Here is a 15,763-nt window from a genome sequence, read left to right on the forward strand (position 1 = left end):
TTGTAGATTGGTTCGATTGTGTATTTGTTCCTTAGCACTCGAATCGATTCTCTGAGGCTAAGGATAATCGTTGAGAAGTGTATACGATGATTTCTGTCCAGCAGAGATGAGAGGGACCGAGTCGGAGATTTGTAGTCGACGGATGAATCCTGAGGTGAATTTCTTTAGTTAACAGTCCTGCCACCGATGCATGCAGGGTTCTTGCATTCCAATCGAGTGCAGGCTCGTGTCTGCGGCTTTCCGCGGTGCAATCGTCGTCCGCATGGGCACCGACCATTGGCACAGGCTCGGCAAATGCATTCAGCAGTGTGTGCTGGAGCCGGCTCTGGTGTCGGAGACTGATACTTCTGGGTCTTCTTGTGCATGATGCTATGAGTGGTGGTACGAGATGAGAAGGGTAACTGATGATGTTCGAGAAATGGAGGATCGCGCCAATGGAAGCAGATAGTGTTGAAAGGTAGTTCTAGAATTGAGATGTAGACTTGATGGGACTTGGAAGAGGTAGTGATGCTGATGAAGGAGAGATAGAAAACCGGGATCGCGGACAAACTTATATATTCGAAGACTTACAGTTGCCGAACACTGCCTTCATGTCCCAGAAGCCTCAGAGGGCAGTCTCAGAGGGCAGCTTCAACAAGGAGTGTCTCTAGGGCACCAGGAAACCCTTTATGATCTTGTCTCGTAACCACAAAGGCTCGGAAGACGTGCTTTTGTCCACGACCCACGAGTCGTCCTGCCTTGCCGAGACCGCTGCGTGCCTCTAAGAAGATGGTGGAGGACTGCCACTGCCCACAGCCTGGAATCATTGTTGTAGAGCAAGTAGACAATTGATTCTTTGTGCCCGACTGTCTCAGGTCAGAGAGATTCTGAGCAGATGACACGGAGAGGTAGGCATTGAGAGACTGCTTGCAATCAGGCCTGCCCCAGTCTCAGCCTTGAGGACCCCTCCACAACTCTCGCCTCAAAGAAGTCGCTGCCTCATCATGATGCGGATATTGAGCATGCTCCGTGAACCCAGGATGTTCTTGAAGCTTATCAGGATATATCACGAGCCTGATGATCGCGTTTGCGATGCTATCATTCCGTAGCTGTTGCCAGCAAAATTCCATCTGGAAAGTGGCTGCTTCGGGATGCAACATCTTGCCGTGTTGTTTCCAGGACTGATGCTGACAAGACAATTGGCAATTACTGGAATGAACTTCTCCGAGACACGAGGCTGTGAGTAGAAACCAGTGAGCTGCGACGGATGTTGGGAATTGGACTGGATCAGGGGAAAGTTTTCCGAACTCAGCCTCGCCAAGATTCTTGTCACGTGCGCGTTTCATTTCAGCCTCGCGTCTTCTGTACAGGTTCATGACACTTCGTTCTCAGCATTCTTGTATGGTTGTCGTCTTTAGGGGTCTAATTAAGTACAAGTTATGTCTCCAGCGCGAACCAATCAGCCTTTGTACTCTGCTACATATATGCATACACTGGTGCGGCACTGTCAACATGAATCTCGTGTGGCACCCAAGTATCAGGCTGAAACAGACGATGTACTTTTCGGTTAAGGGCAGTGGCTAGTCTCTGGGCGAGGCATCCCAGCCGTCACTTCGCCTTCGATTCGGGGGCTGAAAGTGTCCACAAGAGTATTGCAGTCGTCTGTCTCCAGGGCAAGCTTGACTGGTTTTCAGCCGCGTGAGAATTTCCCACCTCTTTATTTTTCTCTTTTCGTTGCTCGCCCTTGTCCATCAGTCCAATATTCGAGCACATCTCCCCTCTCTTCAATCCACCTCAATGATGGATTTCATGGTTTGTTTTTGAAGAGTCGAGGTTACTTTCCGGCCCCGTTGCCGCCTCCCGACGACCCGTTCCACACCATCCTTCCGATTGCTTGTCAGAACTATATCAGAGATCCACCATGGCTCATACTGACACGACATCATGGGCTCCCTGGAAAGTTCTCCTGCACTGGTCTCCTTTTCATATTGACGCCCTGGGTCTTGTTACACTCTTGGGAGCTGAAGAGGTCAATGCAGCGGTCGGCCGTCTCGTGAGCAGTGCCTATCTTGAGTATTTGCCTTTGCTGGGCGCGTATGTCATTGCCGGGAACCGATTCACCGAGAAAGCTGCTGGCTTCAATCTCTACAATATATCACAAGGCATCCATACGACCGACCTCGCCGCCTGGTTGACGAGATGGATGCTCTCGCAGCAATTCGAGACCACTCGCAACTTTGTGGTCTGGACGGTGACGCCGCCGATATCTCGAAAGAATGAAATAACATTCTCGGTCGTCATAAGCGTCGCACTGAATGGCTTCCTCGTTGCCGGCACGATTCTCTCCAAGGATTGGTATGGCTTCGCTAACGCAATTGCCATGATTGTCTCCATTGTCATCCGTGCCTATGTGATCGGTCAGCAGCGCATCGCATTCGATGCTATGGTCGACAAAGTCGTCAACACAACAAAGCCCGAAGGAAATACCTACGAAGCAAAACGATACGCGTACGAACAATGGGAACAAGAAAGGAAACACGAGAAGAAGTCCAATGTAAGGAGCAGGGTGACAGCGTCAGCCTCTCAGGAAGCCCAATCGAGTGGGAGCAATTCATCGACCCCTTCAAGCGGACAGAAGCAATCTACTCAGAATGTGCAGTCGATGAATCGTCCGACTCGCCCAAACCCCAAAGATTACGACGAAAAGACCGAGGTCTGGAACGGTACACCCACCAAGGTCCTCATTATCCAATCTGACTCGAAAGCCGTCACCTTCTGGATGCCCAACGAGCTGCTGTTTGCGCCGTCGGTCTTTATTGAGGGGCCTGTAATATTGAATCCCAAAACATATTTCGCCGTGCGGTCGATTGGGTGGCTGGCCTTTGCTGTACACATTGTCGCCATCGGCATGGCAGACCTGGCGAGTCAGATGTACACGGTCGCTCTGATGGTGCTACCGACCATCTTACTGATAGCAAAAGTTGGGTGTGACGACTCGGAGTGGTTCACAAACTTTGAAGCTTGGGTCAGGGGTAAACTCCACGGACAGGACGTCAAAAGCAAGCGACAGGAAGAAGCTGAAAAGGGCGTGAAACCCACGGAATTCCGCAAAGTCCGGCAGTGCTGGGTCGGATCCCGGCTCCGGGCCGAGATCTACGAGTGGCCGGAATCATACGAGTTTCACGAGGAAGGCAAAGACAAGGACAAGAAATGGGTCAGCGGGCGCACAGAAGGCCAGGAACGGTCCAAGAAACGACAGGACCTGTACGCGTGGCTCGCACTCACCACGGACGAAGAGGAGAGCATGGACAAGTGGGACCTGTTCCCGCATATCCGTAAGGGGAATACTTCGTGGTGGCAGACGTACAAGCTCAAGAAGGCCACGCTGAAAGGCGATAAGCGGGACAGTATGGGACCGCAAGATCCCCTTGATACGTCGCCTCCTCCTTCACAACAGCAGCGACGACTACCACCACCACCACAGACACAGCCGGGTAAGCCTCCCGCCACCAATACGACTAATACCGCTGCCACCGCCGCCGCCGCTCAAAGCAGTTCCCATGAAAATCGGACCAGATCGTTCCAAATGCCAGGCAGGACAGCTACGTTCCACTTCATCGACGCCGCCGCGGGTCCACAGCAGACAAAGGCAGAGCGCCGCCAGAGCAGCTCCGTCACGATGGGCAGTTCCGCGTTCCCTGCCATTAGCGACCACGACCAGATCCAGGCCGACGAAGGCGAGCAGGTGCACACAGACGACGCCGAGACGCAGACCTTGGGGGATCCAGCCGCGGAACCTGGCAAAAGCGACGACAACACCGCCGCCGAGGGTCTCCCTCCCATCACCACTCAGCTCCCCAGCCCACCGCGACCAGACCACGACGCTGCCGCTGGCACCTCTACCGCCGCCTTCGCGTCCCCTCACGTCTTACCATCCATTGGTTCTCTCACTCAGTCGCCCATCACCACCACCGCCGCCGCCGCCACTACTGACTCGCCGCAGCACAACGAGAAACGCGCCTAAATACGGGGGACCCCTTTCCTCGACTACAATAACAAAATTTTATCAGCTTTGCATTTTCTTTAGCAAGCGAGCGCAAATTCCAGCCTTATTACCCCCTTCATTCTCGCCCGCATGGCTCGCGTTGATCTTGGACACCCCAAGTTAATGAATGGACCGGATGACATCGACATCTAATCTACATCTATATATATATGTGTTGAGACATGACATGACATGACATGATGCAAAAAAGTTTTTTTTTTAGTGAGAAGAGATTTGATGAATCATATATGTGCGCATGCTACATACATACTACGTACTTACTCGAACAGCACAGGATAAGTCTCTGGTTCCTGCTGTCAGAGGATGTCAAGGTTATAAGGATCCAGACCGCGATCGATGGAGACGGAGATGGAAATTGGACATCTATCGGGTTGAGCGATTCGAGAATTAGTCAGTTCTGTAGTGCAGGAACGCAACTCGAGTAATACTTTTTGTAATTTCATTTTCATCATTTTCCCAAAAATCGTGAGACTTTGGTCCGAGGTTCTTCATCGCGCAACAAGCTCGTGGTCCAATTTGACCGTCGCGGCGGGCTGGAGCTCCATCTCTACGGATCGTTCCCGGTAGTAGACCTTGACCGACGACACGTCCTGGCCGGCATTGTGAATTGTCCCTTCGACCAAGACTCCCTCGCTCCACTGGATGTCGACGACGAGGTTGCCCTTTGCCCGGAGGCCCTTGACGTGTCCGCCCACGGCCCATTTCTCCGGCAGAGCAGGCAGGATCTCGACGTCTCCGACGAGCACGCTGCGCAACAACAGCTCCGCCACGGCGGCGGTCGCGCCAAAGTTGCCGTCGGCGACGAAGATGTTGGTCTCGGCCCCGGCGATGCCCGGCTTGGAGAAGGTCAGGAGGTTCTCGAACGACAGCTCCGCGATCAGATGCGTCAGGGGCTTGAGCGCGGCGTCGACGTCGTCGAGCCGCGCGAAGCCCATGGCGAACAGCACGGCCGTGAACTCAATGTCTTCCAGCTCGGCGCGGGCTCGGCGCCTTTCGAGCGTGACGCGCACAGCCTCTGCCAACTCGGGAGTGTGTCGTTTGCGGATCTGGCTGCTGCGGATGAGGGCCATGATGTGCGACATGTGGCGGTGGTCCGGTTGGGCTTCCTCAAAATCTTCCAGCCATTCTTGCAGTTGGCCATGCCTGCCGATCTGCAGGGGTGGGAGTTTAGGTATGGTCTCTTTGAGGCGCCGCGTGAAGTCGTCGTTCATGGTATCCTTATTTTCCAGCATTGGCGCCACGTCAATGCAGAATGCCATAAGGTCTCTCACCAGCACCACATCTAGAGTTGGGGATAGACTCAAAGCATGTTCCTCACGCTTACCTCGTTGATCGACAAAGAAGGTGTTCTCTGGCGACACGGAGGGTCCGGTCACCATATAGCCCGTCTTTGGGTCGACTGTGGACATATACTCCAGGAAGAATTCGGCCGCAGTTTTCAAAACGTCCCAAGCATAGCCTTTTAAATATGCCTTGTCGAGAGTATACTCCCAGTGCTCTTTCATTTCCATGGCCATCCAGAGCCCTCCTGTGACATTGAGCCCCCAGCTTGTTTCCCAGCCGGGCGCTGTGAACCCCCAGACGTTCGAGAATACGTGGGCAACCCAGCCTTTTTGCGTGCCGTAGAAATTCCTCGCGGACTCGACTCCAGCTTGCGCAAGCTTCTGCATGTACTTTGCAAGTGGCCGATGGCATTCGTTCCCAAGACCGCATGGCTCGAGCGGAAAGTAGTTCATCTGCGTGTTGATGTCGAGATGGTAGTCGCAAGACCAGTTCATCGCATTGGCTTCTCGGTCGTTCCAGAGGCCTTGTAGATGAAGCGGGAGTGGAGAGTCCGAACGAGTACCTGCTATCAAAAGGTAACGACCATAATTAAAGTATAGTGCATAAAGGGGCAAATCGTCTGGCTGGCCACCCTTTAAGGCCGCGAGAGCTTTTTGACGTTGGTCTGTAGGAAGGTATGATGCCGATGAAGGAAGACCGAGCGTAAGAGCAACCCGGGTGTAGAGGTCCTGGTGGTCTTGTGTATGGGATTTCTTGAGTTTGTCATATCCGGCCTCCAGAGCGGTCTGAATCTGAGCACGGGACAGAGAATACCAGGCCTTATCAGGCGGGACCAGATAGTCTGTGTTCATAGCAGCCAATATCACCACGAAGGAAGCATTCACTACAAAAATAGATTCTTCTGTAGGAAACAGCTCGCCATTAGATTGGAGATGAACCAGACCATGCAGCTTGACACCGCATGTGCCGTCACTGTGCACCGTCTCGAGTGCGTGCGTGTGGATTTCCAACTCAGCCTCGTTTGGTTTCTTCGTAGACCAACTTCTAGTTTCTCCTTCAAAACTGAGTTTGCAGGAAATGCCAGTCTGATTGTTCGTTGAGATTCTCATGGCGATGACCTGATGGGGATGGGAGATGAATAATTCCCTACTGATCTGGGTGCCAGGGTCGTCCAATGCATACGACGCCCAGCCAATTCCTTCGTCCAACCTCAGACCTCTCTCGAACTTACGCTTCTCGATAGTGCCTTGAGGAACTCCTGCAGAGAGAGAATGCTCGATCTTGAGTCTTCCCACCCCCAGATTTGTCCCGAAATTCCCTTTCGAAGGTTGCAACCATTTCTCTGCCAAAGTCTGCACGGCCTGATGATTCTTTTGTACATAGCGCTCACGCATCTCATTGATGGTAGCTTTGCCACCATATTGGCTTTGCGGCTCGTATGGCTTGCCTGACCAGAAGGTGATCTCATTTAGAAGAAGTATATCCACGTTTGCACTGGAAATAAGACTGGCCCCAATCCTGCCATTCCCAAGAGGAAGTGATTGCGGAAAGCCCGTGGCTGGTGTGGTGTAGTACAGATGATGTGATGGATCCATTTCAGGTAGGCACTAGGTAATGCTTCGTCCTCAGTCTAATAGATTGATTTGATATTGATTCAATGCTTACTGTGGAAACTGGCGCTCGTAAAGCATATCTGAGCTTCTCTGCCAGATGACAACAGGCGGAATTTCACACGACTTTTGAGATCCCAGTCGCATTCAGTCATCGTCTTGGTGGCTTTCAGGGTACGTAGTCGACATATCAGGTTTGCCGAAGCCTGAAGACCATAAGGCCGGTTCCTTGTGCCCTTTCAGGAATGGAGCAGATCCCCGGCTCAGTGTGTACCAACCAGAAGCCGATATTCGGTAATTCGGTCTATTCTCAGGAACCGACCCCATTGAAGTTCTAGTGGCTCATCGGATGTGACCAGCGCCGGAATTTGGTACAGTGCCACAGGCTGTCGTTGAAAGTATTTGAAAGAGAAATATTTGGGTTATTTCAATCATGATTCTTGTGAACTTGGTCATTACTCGATAAACCCGGTATCTCTGCGAATCGTGATAGCCGCACCTTTCCTCACAAAAAGGGCGTTAAAGTGACGACTCGGTCTAGATCATTCGAGCATTTTGAACGACATAATGGCGGGCGACTCAAGAATGTCGAATGGCATTAACCACAGCTCAAAGGACCTCGGTGAAGTAATCATCCAGTCATATCAAGTCCATGGTGAGTTTGACTATATGTGAGCTTGAGACACTTTGAGGGACTAAATTGTCGAACCAGACCTGCGCTTCCCAACGAGCCTCACCTCGGCGGGCTCAGATGCAATGAATGGAGCTCCTGACTATAGTGCCGCGTACATCGTTCTGAATACCAACTCGCATTTGGCAGGATATGGCTTCTCGTTCACTATTGGTCGTGGAAATGATTTGGTCTGTCAAGCAGCCCGTGCCACAGCAGAGCGTCTTGTTGGTAAACGGCTCGCTGATTTAACGTCTGATATGGGCAAAACATGGCGCTATCTAGTCTCTGACTCCCAGCTCCGGTGGGTAGGGCCTGAAAAGGGTGTAATCCACCTGGGCCTAGCCGCCTGTGTCAACGCCTTATGGGATCTATGGGGGCGGGCGGAGAACAAGCCTGTTTGGAAACTCATCGCTGATATGAGCGCGGATGAGTTCGTGAGATGCATTGACTTCCGCTATATTGAGGACGCGATAACACCGCAGGAAGCAATGGCTTTGTTGAAGGCCCAGGAGACAACAAAGCCACAGCGCCTTCGCGATGCCGAAGCCAATCGAGCGGTTCCTGCTTACTCGACCGAGGCAGGGTGGTTGGGATACTCGGACGAAAAGATGCGAACGTTGATGAAAGACCTCCTCGCTGCTGGCCACGACAAGTTCAAATTAAAGGTCGGAAGGGAGCTCGAGGACGACAAGCGACGATGCCGGATCGCTAGAGAACTCATGGGCGAAGAGAAGACTCTGATGGTGGATGCGAATCAGGTCTGGGGTGTATCCGAGGCGATACAATGGATGCTTCAGCTCGCCGAGTTCAAACCAGCGTACGTGCCACTCCACCGCCCGTGAAGCAGCGTCCACTGACAAGGCCTGAATACGCAGTTTCATTGAGGAGCCCACGTCACCGGATGACATTCTCGGGCACGCTGCCGTCCGAAAAGCCCTCAAAGCTCATGGCATAGGCGTCGCAACAGGGGAGATGTGTCATAATCGAGTAATGTTCAAACAATTGCTCCAAGCTGAGGCCATCGATGTCTGCCAGATTGATGCGTGCCGCTTGGGCGGCGTAAACGAGGTTCTGGCCGTCCTTCTTATGGCAAAAAAGTAAGAGGAAAGACCGAAAAGTCGCTTAGGCCAAACAGCTGACGATGATTCCAGGTTTGGAGTCCCTGTTGTCCCACACAGTGGTGGCATAGGCTTGAATGAGTATACGCAGCACTTGTCTCTGGTAGATTATCTTTGCGTATCTGGGGAGCGGAGCATGCTTGAGAACATCACCACCTATAACCACGTCCTCACAACGCCGTTACAAACGCAGGATGGTTTTTTTGTGACACCATTAGAATCCGGATACAGTGTCGAGTTTCGAGACACTGCGATCGCGCAGTACAGCTATCCAGAAGGCACATTCTGGCGTTCTCCAGATGGCTTGTCGATCATCAGCAGCGGCTTGGCTTGAGGGACAGCTAACATCCAGGTTTCAGTCACTCTAAGATTGGTGTACCGCCTTGAGCTGGAGTCCGCGACTCAGGACTTCAGGCAAATGGAATGGACTGACCAGCCCGCGAATGCGCCGCTAGCCATTCTGAAATGTTCATAGATTCAATGTGGTTCAGGTAGACCGGGTCAGGACCCGCAGAGACAGACGAATGGCTTTGTATGTTCAGATTCGACGACCCCTCCCCTTGATTATCATGATCGTGACCGTCTGGTCTCGCGTTTTGAGGCCATCCCCGCGGATATATCGGTGATGCTACCGAGGCCAGGGATAGATCGTCAACTTCACCATCCCTCCCGAGATTCTGATAATGTCGAAGCACCATAAGATCGCCGACGCTGATGCGCTGAGTGAGGAACGAAGCTAGAGGATCATGAGCCTCTGACATTTGCGTTCTCAATTGATGGTCTTTGATTGATGCGGCCAGCTCGAAGAATTCGCAGTAAAAAATAGCGTGCCAGTAAATATCCCGCAGCTGGCGCAAGAATATCATGCAAAGCTCAAATCGGTTCTTATGAACCTGGAGTCTTTCCTCCGATCGTGAAGATCTAATTCCGAGGACATGTACAATGAGAGGCGCCAACGTAAATGTCACAGCGATTGTGGGACAGAATCGCACCAGGTCGAGGTTGACGAGATGAGTAAAGAGCTGCGTGTTATCCAAAGCCGCAAACTCAACCATTTGCTGGCAAGTGGTAGTCCAGTCCCCAGCTCCATTCCACAAAGTGAGTGACTGATACAAAGCAATGCGAATGGTATTCAAGCATGCGTGCAAAATTGCACGATACATAGTAGCGACCCCCATATTCTCCGAGACAGTTTGTAGGTGGTCTTGTCGTTTCGCTTGAGGAGGCAGGGAGCGCGTCCAGCGCTCCAGGGCATCTTCACAGACTTGAAGTTGATCCGGAGGTGTCGTGTCTGTCGCTGAGCTTGAATAGCGCAAAGTTACTATGCCTTCGACGATCTGGCAAAGCTTGACGAATTCGATGAACATGGCTTTGATTTCAAGATCTTGCTCAGAGTCACCTTCTTCTTTGACATCGTCCAGGACCAGCATTACCGTGGTACAGTCCAGGCTGTTGATCACAAGAGGACGACCGGTACCTAGGCCATTGCAGCGGTCCCGTACAACACAAGCCCACCAGATTCGCGCCCACAAAGCTCGATGGGCGACATTGCCAGGATCTCTGTGCAGCCCGCTGACTTGCGCCAAACTGATAGCTTGGTGTATCCAATGCCACGTATGCTTCCGTTCAGTGATGGAAGGATAGTACTGACTGATCAATAATAAGGCCTGAATAGTTGCAATCGGGTCTTCTTCATAATCAAGGTCATAGAGTCTACGGGCCTTGAGGTAATATGCATGGCGTGCTTGTTTGCGGGATGTGAATCCTGCCGCCGAAACGACCTCTGAGGACACAACTCCAATCGCTATGAAAAGCACAGCCTGAAGGAGTAGGAGACTGAACTCTGAATTTTGAGGGGCCAACTCGTGACCGGAAGCATTTTGAGCTGGGCTGGCTTGAGATGCACCGTATGGACTGGTGGTTAGCGAAACTTCAATGGATTTAATGGACTTTAAGAACTCCGGTTTCTGAACAACAGGGAAGAATGGGTGGAAGATGGTGAAGTAAGCATCAATCAACGCCGAAAGAACATCTCGTCGAGGAATGTCGAAACAACCAACAGTCCTGAGATAGTGCAATTCACTCTCGCTGCATGTCGAGCTCGGGGCAGAAGATCCTTGGTTTTTGTCTGATGCCAATTGAAGCACAATGTCCTCCAGAGGCCTTGCATCGGAACGTTGGGGTTGAGAGAGGCGCATCAAAAAGGCATAATGGGGGACCGAATGCAACAAACTGTGCCTGGAAAAGGACGATGTCCGTCGAGTTGAACGTTGCTCAAGCCCCTCTGGAGTTGTCGAGAGCGCATCGACAACAGATTCGCCACTTCCCTGGAAGCGAGTCGCCGATGTGCCGGTGGGTTCGTGACATGCCTGGGCAAGCGGAGAAGATAGGTTGGTAGTGTTCACTCCGGGAAGAGTCCTTATGACGGTGGTTTTTCGCTTCTTCCTTTCCACCGCCAGGCACTCGAAGCCATCCTGGTCACAATTCGAGCACGGCGACCCTTTTGTTGCATAATCGCACTTGATCTTCCGTTTCCGACAGGACAGACAGGCTTTCGCAGCACGTTTGATTCTGTGCTGCACTGTTGTAGGCATCCCACGGTCTCCTGATGACGGGGCGGAAGCAGAAACCGGATGCGGCGAGGCCCGCATTTGCCTGCGCCTCGAGTGCCAAGACTTATCACGTGACAGCAGTACTTCCAGCATTCCGCGTGCCTCTACAGAGCAATTTTCCTACTTCATGATTCTTGCAGATAGCCACGGATGAATACACCACTCATATTCAGTGCCTCCATACCTTCTCGCTAACCTCAGAGCCACGCTATAACGCAGAACATCCTCTAGACCCCGGAATGGAGGGGCAATGTCTCACCGGCTATACGTTGATTTGATCAGCTTCACAGCGCCACTTCCCCAGTCTGGAAAGATGAGCATGAAGCGGCGTCGGCATTTCGGCAAGGAGAAGGATATCCTTTGGTGTCCTGGCAGTCATTTCCCCTGCGAAAAACATGGGCGCCCTCTCGATCATTGGCCGTTGCAGCCTGTCAGCAATGTCAGGCCCTGACATGTTCGAGATTGACGTTAGTCTGCGCACTAATATTTGTAAAGCAGGACGACTACTTGCTTCATGGCATGGAGCAATTGGCAAGAGGAGTCGTCACACTCTCGAGAATACCTCACTGTCGAGCCCAGGAGATTTGATCAACGATGCTAATGCCAACGATCTAGTGACTCGAACGCTTGCTTTTCCGCATAAATAACATTCAGGCCTCCTCTAAATGCTGCCACAATGAAGCTTGCAGATTGCTTGGGTTTATGTCAAAAATGTGTGGGAAAACTGTCTTTAAATTTTCCGACCTGAGCGCCGGCCACTGTTCGCGAAGGGTCTGTAGGAGCACGCTGTACCAGATCTGGTATCCCTCTGCTGTGAAGTGGACACCATCCGAAGCCAACAACCTCGAGAGCGTTCCAGAACCGGCGACATCTTGGGAGGAGGCATTCAAGTGAACCTCTTCAACGCGTTCTCTCCGCCCAGGGATAGGCTGTTCTTCCGTCCACCCTGCAACATCCATGAAAGCGTGCCACAGGTCAACGAAAGCGACATTGCTCTGCGTGCCGAATTGCCTTGCGACTTGTGCGGTGGCATCCGAGTACAGTTTCGCCCTCTCGGTAAGTCGATCTAATGGGACTTCGGGTGCGAGCTCGTTGACTGGTCCGGGTCCTACGAGAACCACGGCTTCAACTCCATGCTGTTTCGCTGCCTCTACCATGTGTGATAGGTTTTCCATGTATCTATCGATGGGCACGCTTTGTGAATGCTTGTTGTGTCTGGGATCTGCCGCATCGTTTGTGCCAAAGGATATTACCAATAACTTGATCCTAGAATTGCGACTTTGCGTGGTTTGGGTCGCTAACGGCGCTTCTGCCTGGAGAATGGCGTCGACGATATGGCGTCCATGTTCCGTGTTGTACCCGCCGTATCCATGTGTTACGACCTGTAACTTGGACCAGTATTCGTGCTGCAACGCCGGCGCAAGGTTGAACCCGCCATACTGGCTTGAGCTCTGCTCAGTCTGTGAATCACCGAACAGGATGATTTTCTTGACAGCAACCGACCTCATGGCTGCGGATTAGGAGTGGTTGTCACAGTTCTCCTGAGGTCGCATCTCCTTGCCAGAGACCTCAGCCACGCCATCTCTGATATTTCTTCGACTCTTTAGACATCGGGTGTAGGGCTAAAGGCAAGTCTTCAGCATCTTGGTCCAGAAGCCTGACTCTTATTGCCGGTTAACCGTGATGAACATCAGCCACCAACTCATCAGCAGCCACTCAGGATGGTCCCTTCGGCAATACGGTTACGGCAAGATCCCGCTCGACTTGACGGCTCAGAGAAGCGATGCGACCTTGACTTCTGGCTTCCCCACGGGGCGGTCGAGCAGATGCAGACCCAATTGTCGCAGATCATTCTGAAAACGATCAAGTGTTCACGCTCCCCAGAATGTTGGGGTGTTCTAGCTAACCAAAACTTGGAAGATGGGCCATCTTTGTCGGAAAACATGGCGGTTTTGCTGTACCGTCATTGGACTTGTATCACACCAAAGCAGCAGACTGGCAATGTTGCATTCAAGCCAACATGTTCATAAGAATGAGATGTCTCTGCTGGAAGCTTTCAATCGCCGTCCTTCGAGCTTGATAACGTTCGAGCTACATTGTCTACTTTGCATTCTTCCCAACCTCGAACCCTTGTGACTTTGCCCGGGTCGTATTGTATCCGGCACAACCAGTCCAGCAACCACCATGGCTACCACCCAGACACAGGAGAAGGATGGCACCACGCTCATTGAACACTCTGCTAGTCTCGAACCAGGCCTCACCATGGAGAAGACACTCACTGATGCAGAGGTCACCGGCAAACTCGACAGCATCAGCACGTCCATGGCCAACCAGGGCACACACACAGAACATGAGCTCACCTATCTCGAGGCGTTGAAGATCTACCGTAAGGGCGCCTTCTGGTCTATCTTCTTTTCCTTGTCCATCATCATGCGCGCGTACGATATCGAGATCACCGGCAACTTCTTCGCGCTTCCATCGTTCCAAAGGCATTTCGGCCACGAAGTACCTGGTCATGGTTATCAGATCCCCGCCAACTGGCAGGTCGCTATGTCTATGGGCTCTCTCGTTGGGCAAATCATTGGTGCATATATTGTTGCTTGGCCAATGGAGAGGATTGGGCGCCGCAAGACATTGGCTATATATCTCCTCTTAACCTCCGCTTTGGTGTTCATGCAGGTCTTTACTCCAAACATCGAGGTCTTGACGACGAGCATGTGTAAGTACTTTCCTACTACCTTATGAACCGATAGTGCGACTGACATTTGCTTTTCTTCCCTAAATAGACTTGTCAGGCATTATCTGGGGTGGGTATTGCGTCCTTGCCCCAACTTATGCTTCGGAATGTCTTCCATTGAAACTCCGAGGGTTCTTCACTGGATATATCAATTTGTGCTATGTGATGGGCCAGTTCATTCAGACTGGGATCACGAGGGGCTTTATCAACAGATCAGACAAGTGGGCATACAAGATACCCTATTGCATCCAGTGGCTATGGCCAATTGTCATCCTCCCAGGCTTGGTTTGGGCCCCAGAAAGCCCTTGGTGGCTTGTACGACAGCATAAGATGGAGGAAGCGGAAGGGTCTCTCAAGAGACTGTCGGAGAAGCACGAAAAGGTGGAAGTGACAAACACTTTGGCTATGATGGTGAAAACCGGTAAGAGCCGTGTCTCTTTATCCTCTACTTGGGCGCAGAACATTTCTTGTTCTCGGTGACTTCGCAGTGTCAGTGCTGACCGAGAATTGGTCCAGATCTGTACGAGCGCCAGGTCGAAGTCGGCACCACTTACATGGATTGCTGGAAGGGCCCGAATCGCAGGAGGATGGAAATTTGCATCATGCTCTTCGTCATCCAGAACTTCTCGGGCAATCCCGTGGGGTTTGCAACCTACCTCTTTGAGCAAGTTGGATTGAGTGCTAGACACTCGTTTGACATGGGTCTCGGGTAAGTGCTCGAACAAGGCAAACCGCAAGTCATGATCATGCGCTCTAATAACTGACATGTATTTCACCACACCACAGGCTCAACGGGCTTGGATTTCTCGGAACTCTTGCATCTGCCATCCCCCTCATTTACTTTGGACGGCGCATCTGTTACATGGCAGGCCTGGCCTATATCATCGTTATTCTCTTCGTCGTGGCCTTCATGTGTCTGGCGTCAGACTATGAAAGAAACCCATCGTACTCTTGGGCGCAAGCATCACTCTTGTGCACCCTCCAGTTTGTTTGGCAGATGACTCTCGGCCCGCTTACCTACGTTGTCGTGTGCGAATCTCCGTCCACGAAACTCAGGTCGAAGACGATAGCGCTGGCAACCGTGATCAATGCTGCGACCGGACTAGTCACCACGGTGATTGGCCCGTACCTCCTCAACCCTGGTGCGGCAAATGCTGGGGCCAAGATCGAGTTTTTGTACGGCGGCATCTCCATCATCTCGCTCACATGGTGCTTCTTCCGTCTTCCAGAGACCAAGAACCGGACTTTTGAAGAGTTGGATATTTTGTTCGAGAGACGCGTGCCGGCGCGACAGTTCAAGGGCTATGTCATTGATCATTCTGACGAATCATGACGGAGAGGCCCAGTAATGTATGCATGGAGAATCCCGCGGACTTGAGTGGATGAGAGATGTATTCAGATCCATTATGACTGTGTCCGAGCTGTCATTTGCTGTTTCTTCCAAGTATTGAGCCAAAAGTCTCCATCCTAGGTACATGTGTTGTCGAGGTCGCGATCGCTGCCCGGAGACAATCCGGATAGTCATGCCGGTCATACCCCTGGCATTTGTTTGGAGTACAACGATGCCCGCCTGATCTACCGGCGTGGAGAATGCGGGGAAAGGGGGCAAGAAGAACGGATATATAGATACGTGATTGTGTATAGACACATGCGTTCTACTATATACCGTGTGAGCTAACCTCGA

General features: G+C 51.9%; 6 protein-coding genes across 6 annotated transcripts; 3 read left to right on the plus strand and 3 right to left on the minus strand.

The window, feature by feature from the left end:
• Positions 1-1,900: 1,900 nt before the first annotated feature.
• AYO21_05158 (hypothetical protein) lies at positions 1,901-4,003 on the plus strand (the record flags this gene model as incomplete). Its single annotated transcript, XM_022655129.1, has 1 exon — positions 1,901-4,003. One exon carries the CDS (start codon positions 1,901-1,903, stop codon positions 4,001-4,003), a length of 2,103 nt encoding a protein of 700 aa, XP_022512614.1.
• A 530-nt stretch (positions 4,004-4,533) lies between these two features.
• On the minus strand, positions 4,534-6,924 carry AYO21_05159 (hypothetical protein; the record flags this gene model as incomplete). Its single annotated transcript, XM_022655130.1, has 1 exon — positions 4,534-6,924. One exon carries the CDS (start codon positions 6,922-6,924, stop codon positions 4,534-4,536), a length of 2,391 nt encoding a protein of 796 aa, XP_022512615.1.
• A 582-nt stretch (positions 6,925-7,506) lies between these two features.
• On the plus strand, positions 7,507-9,064 carry AYO21_05160 (hypothetical protein; the record flags this gene model as incomplete). The annotated part of the gene is made up of 4 exons (XM_022655131.1): positions 7,507-7,594; positions 7,652-8,429; positions 8,488-8,709; positions 8,764-9,064. 4 exons carry the CDS (start codon positions 7,507-7,509, stop codon positions 9,062-9,064), a joined length of 1,389 nt encoding a protein of 462 aa, XP_022512616.1.
• A 76-nt stretch (positions 9,065-9,140) lies between these two features.
• Positions 9,141-11,324, minus strand: AYO21_05161 (hypothetical protein; the record flags this gene model as incomplete). Its single annotated transcript, XM_022655132.1, has 1 exon — positions 9,141-11,324. The coding sequence occupies one exon, from the start codon at positions 11,322-11,324 to the stop codon at positions 9,141-9,143; it is 2,184 nt and encodes a 727-aa protein (XP_022512617.1).
• A 668-nt stretch (positions 11,325-11,992) lies between these two features.
• On the minus strand, positions 11,993-12,850 carry AYO21_05162 (hypothetical protein; the record flags this gene model as incomplete). The annotated part of the gene is made up of 1 exon (XM_022655133.1): positions 11,993-12,850. One exon carries the CDS (start codon positions 12,848-12,850, stop codon positions 11,993-11,995), a length of 858 nt encoding a protein of 285 aa, XP_022512618.1.
• A 676-nt stretch (positions 12,851-13,526) lies between these two features.
• On the plus strand, positions 13,527-15,412 carry AYO21_05163 (hypothetical protein; the record flags this gene model as incomplete). Its single annotated transcript, XM_022655134.1, has 4 exons — positions 13,527-14,061; positions 14,129-14,500; positions 14,596-14,788; positions 14,866-15,412. The coding sequence occupies 4 exons, from the start codon at positions 13,527-13,529 to the stop codon at positions 15,410-15,412; spliced, it is 1,647 nt and encodes a 548-aa protein (XP_022512619.1).
• Between the last annotated feature and the right edge of the window lie 351 nt (positions 15,413-15,763).

Source organism: Fonsecaea monophora (assembly GCF_001642475.1).
Source record: "Fonsecaea monophora strain CBS 269.37 chromosome Unknown Scaff31, whole genome shotgun sequence".
Lineage (NCBI taxonomy): Eukaryota > Fungi > Ascomycota > Eurotiomycetes > Chaetothyriales > Herpotrichiellaceae > Fonsecaea > Fonsecaea monophora.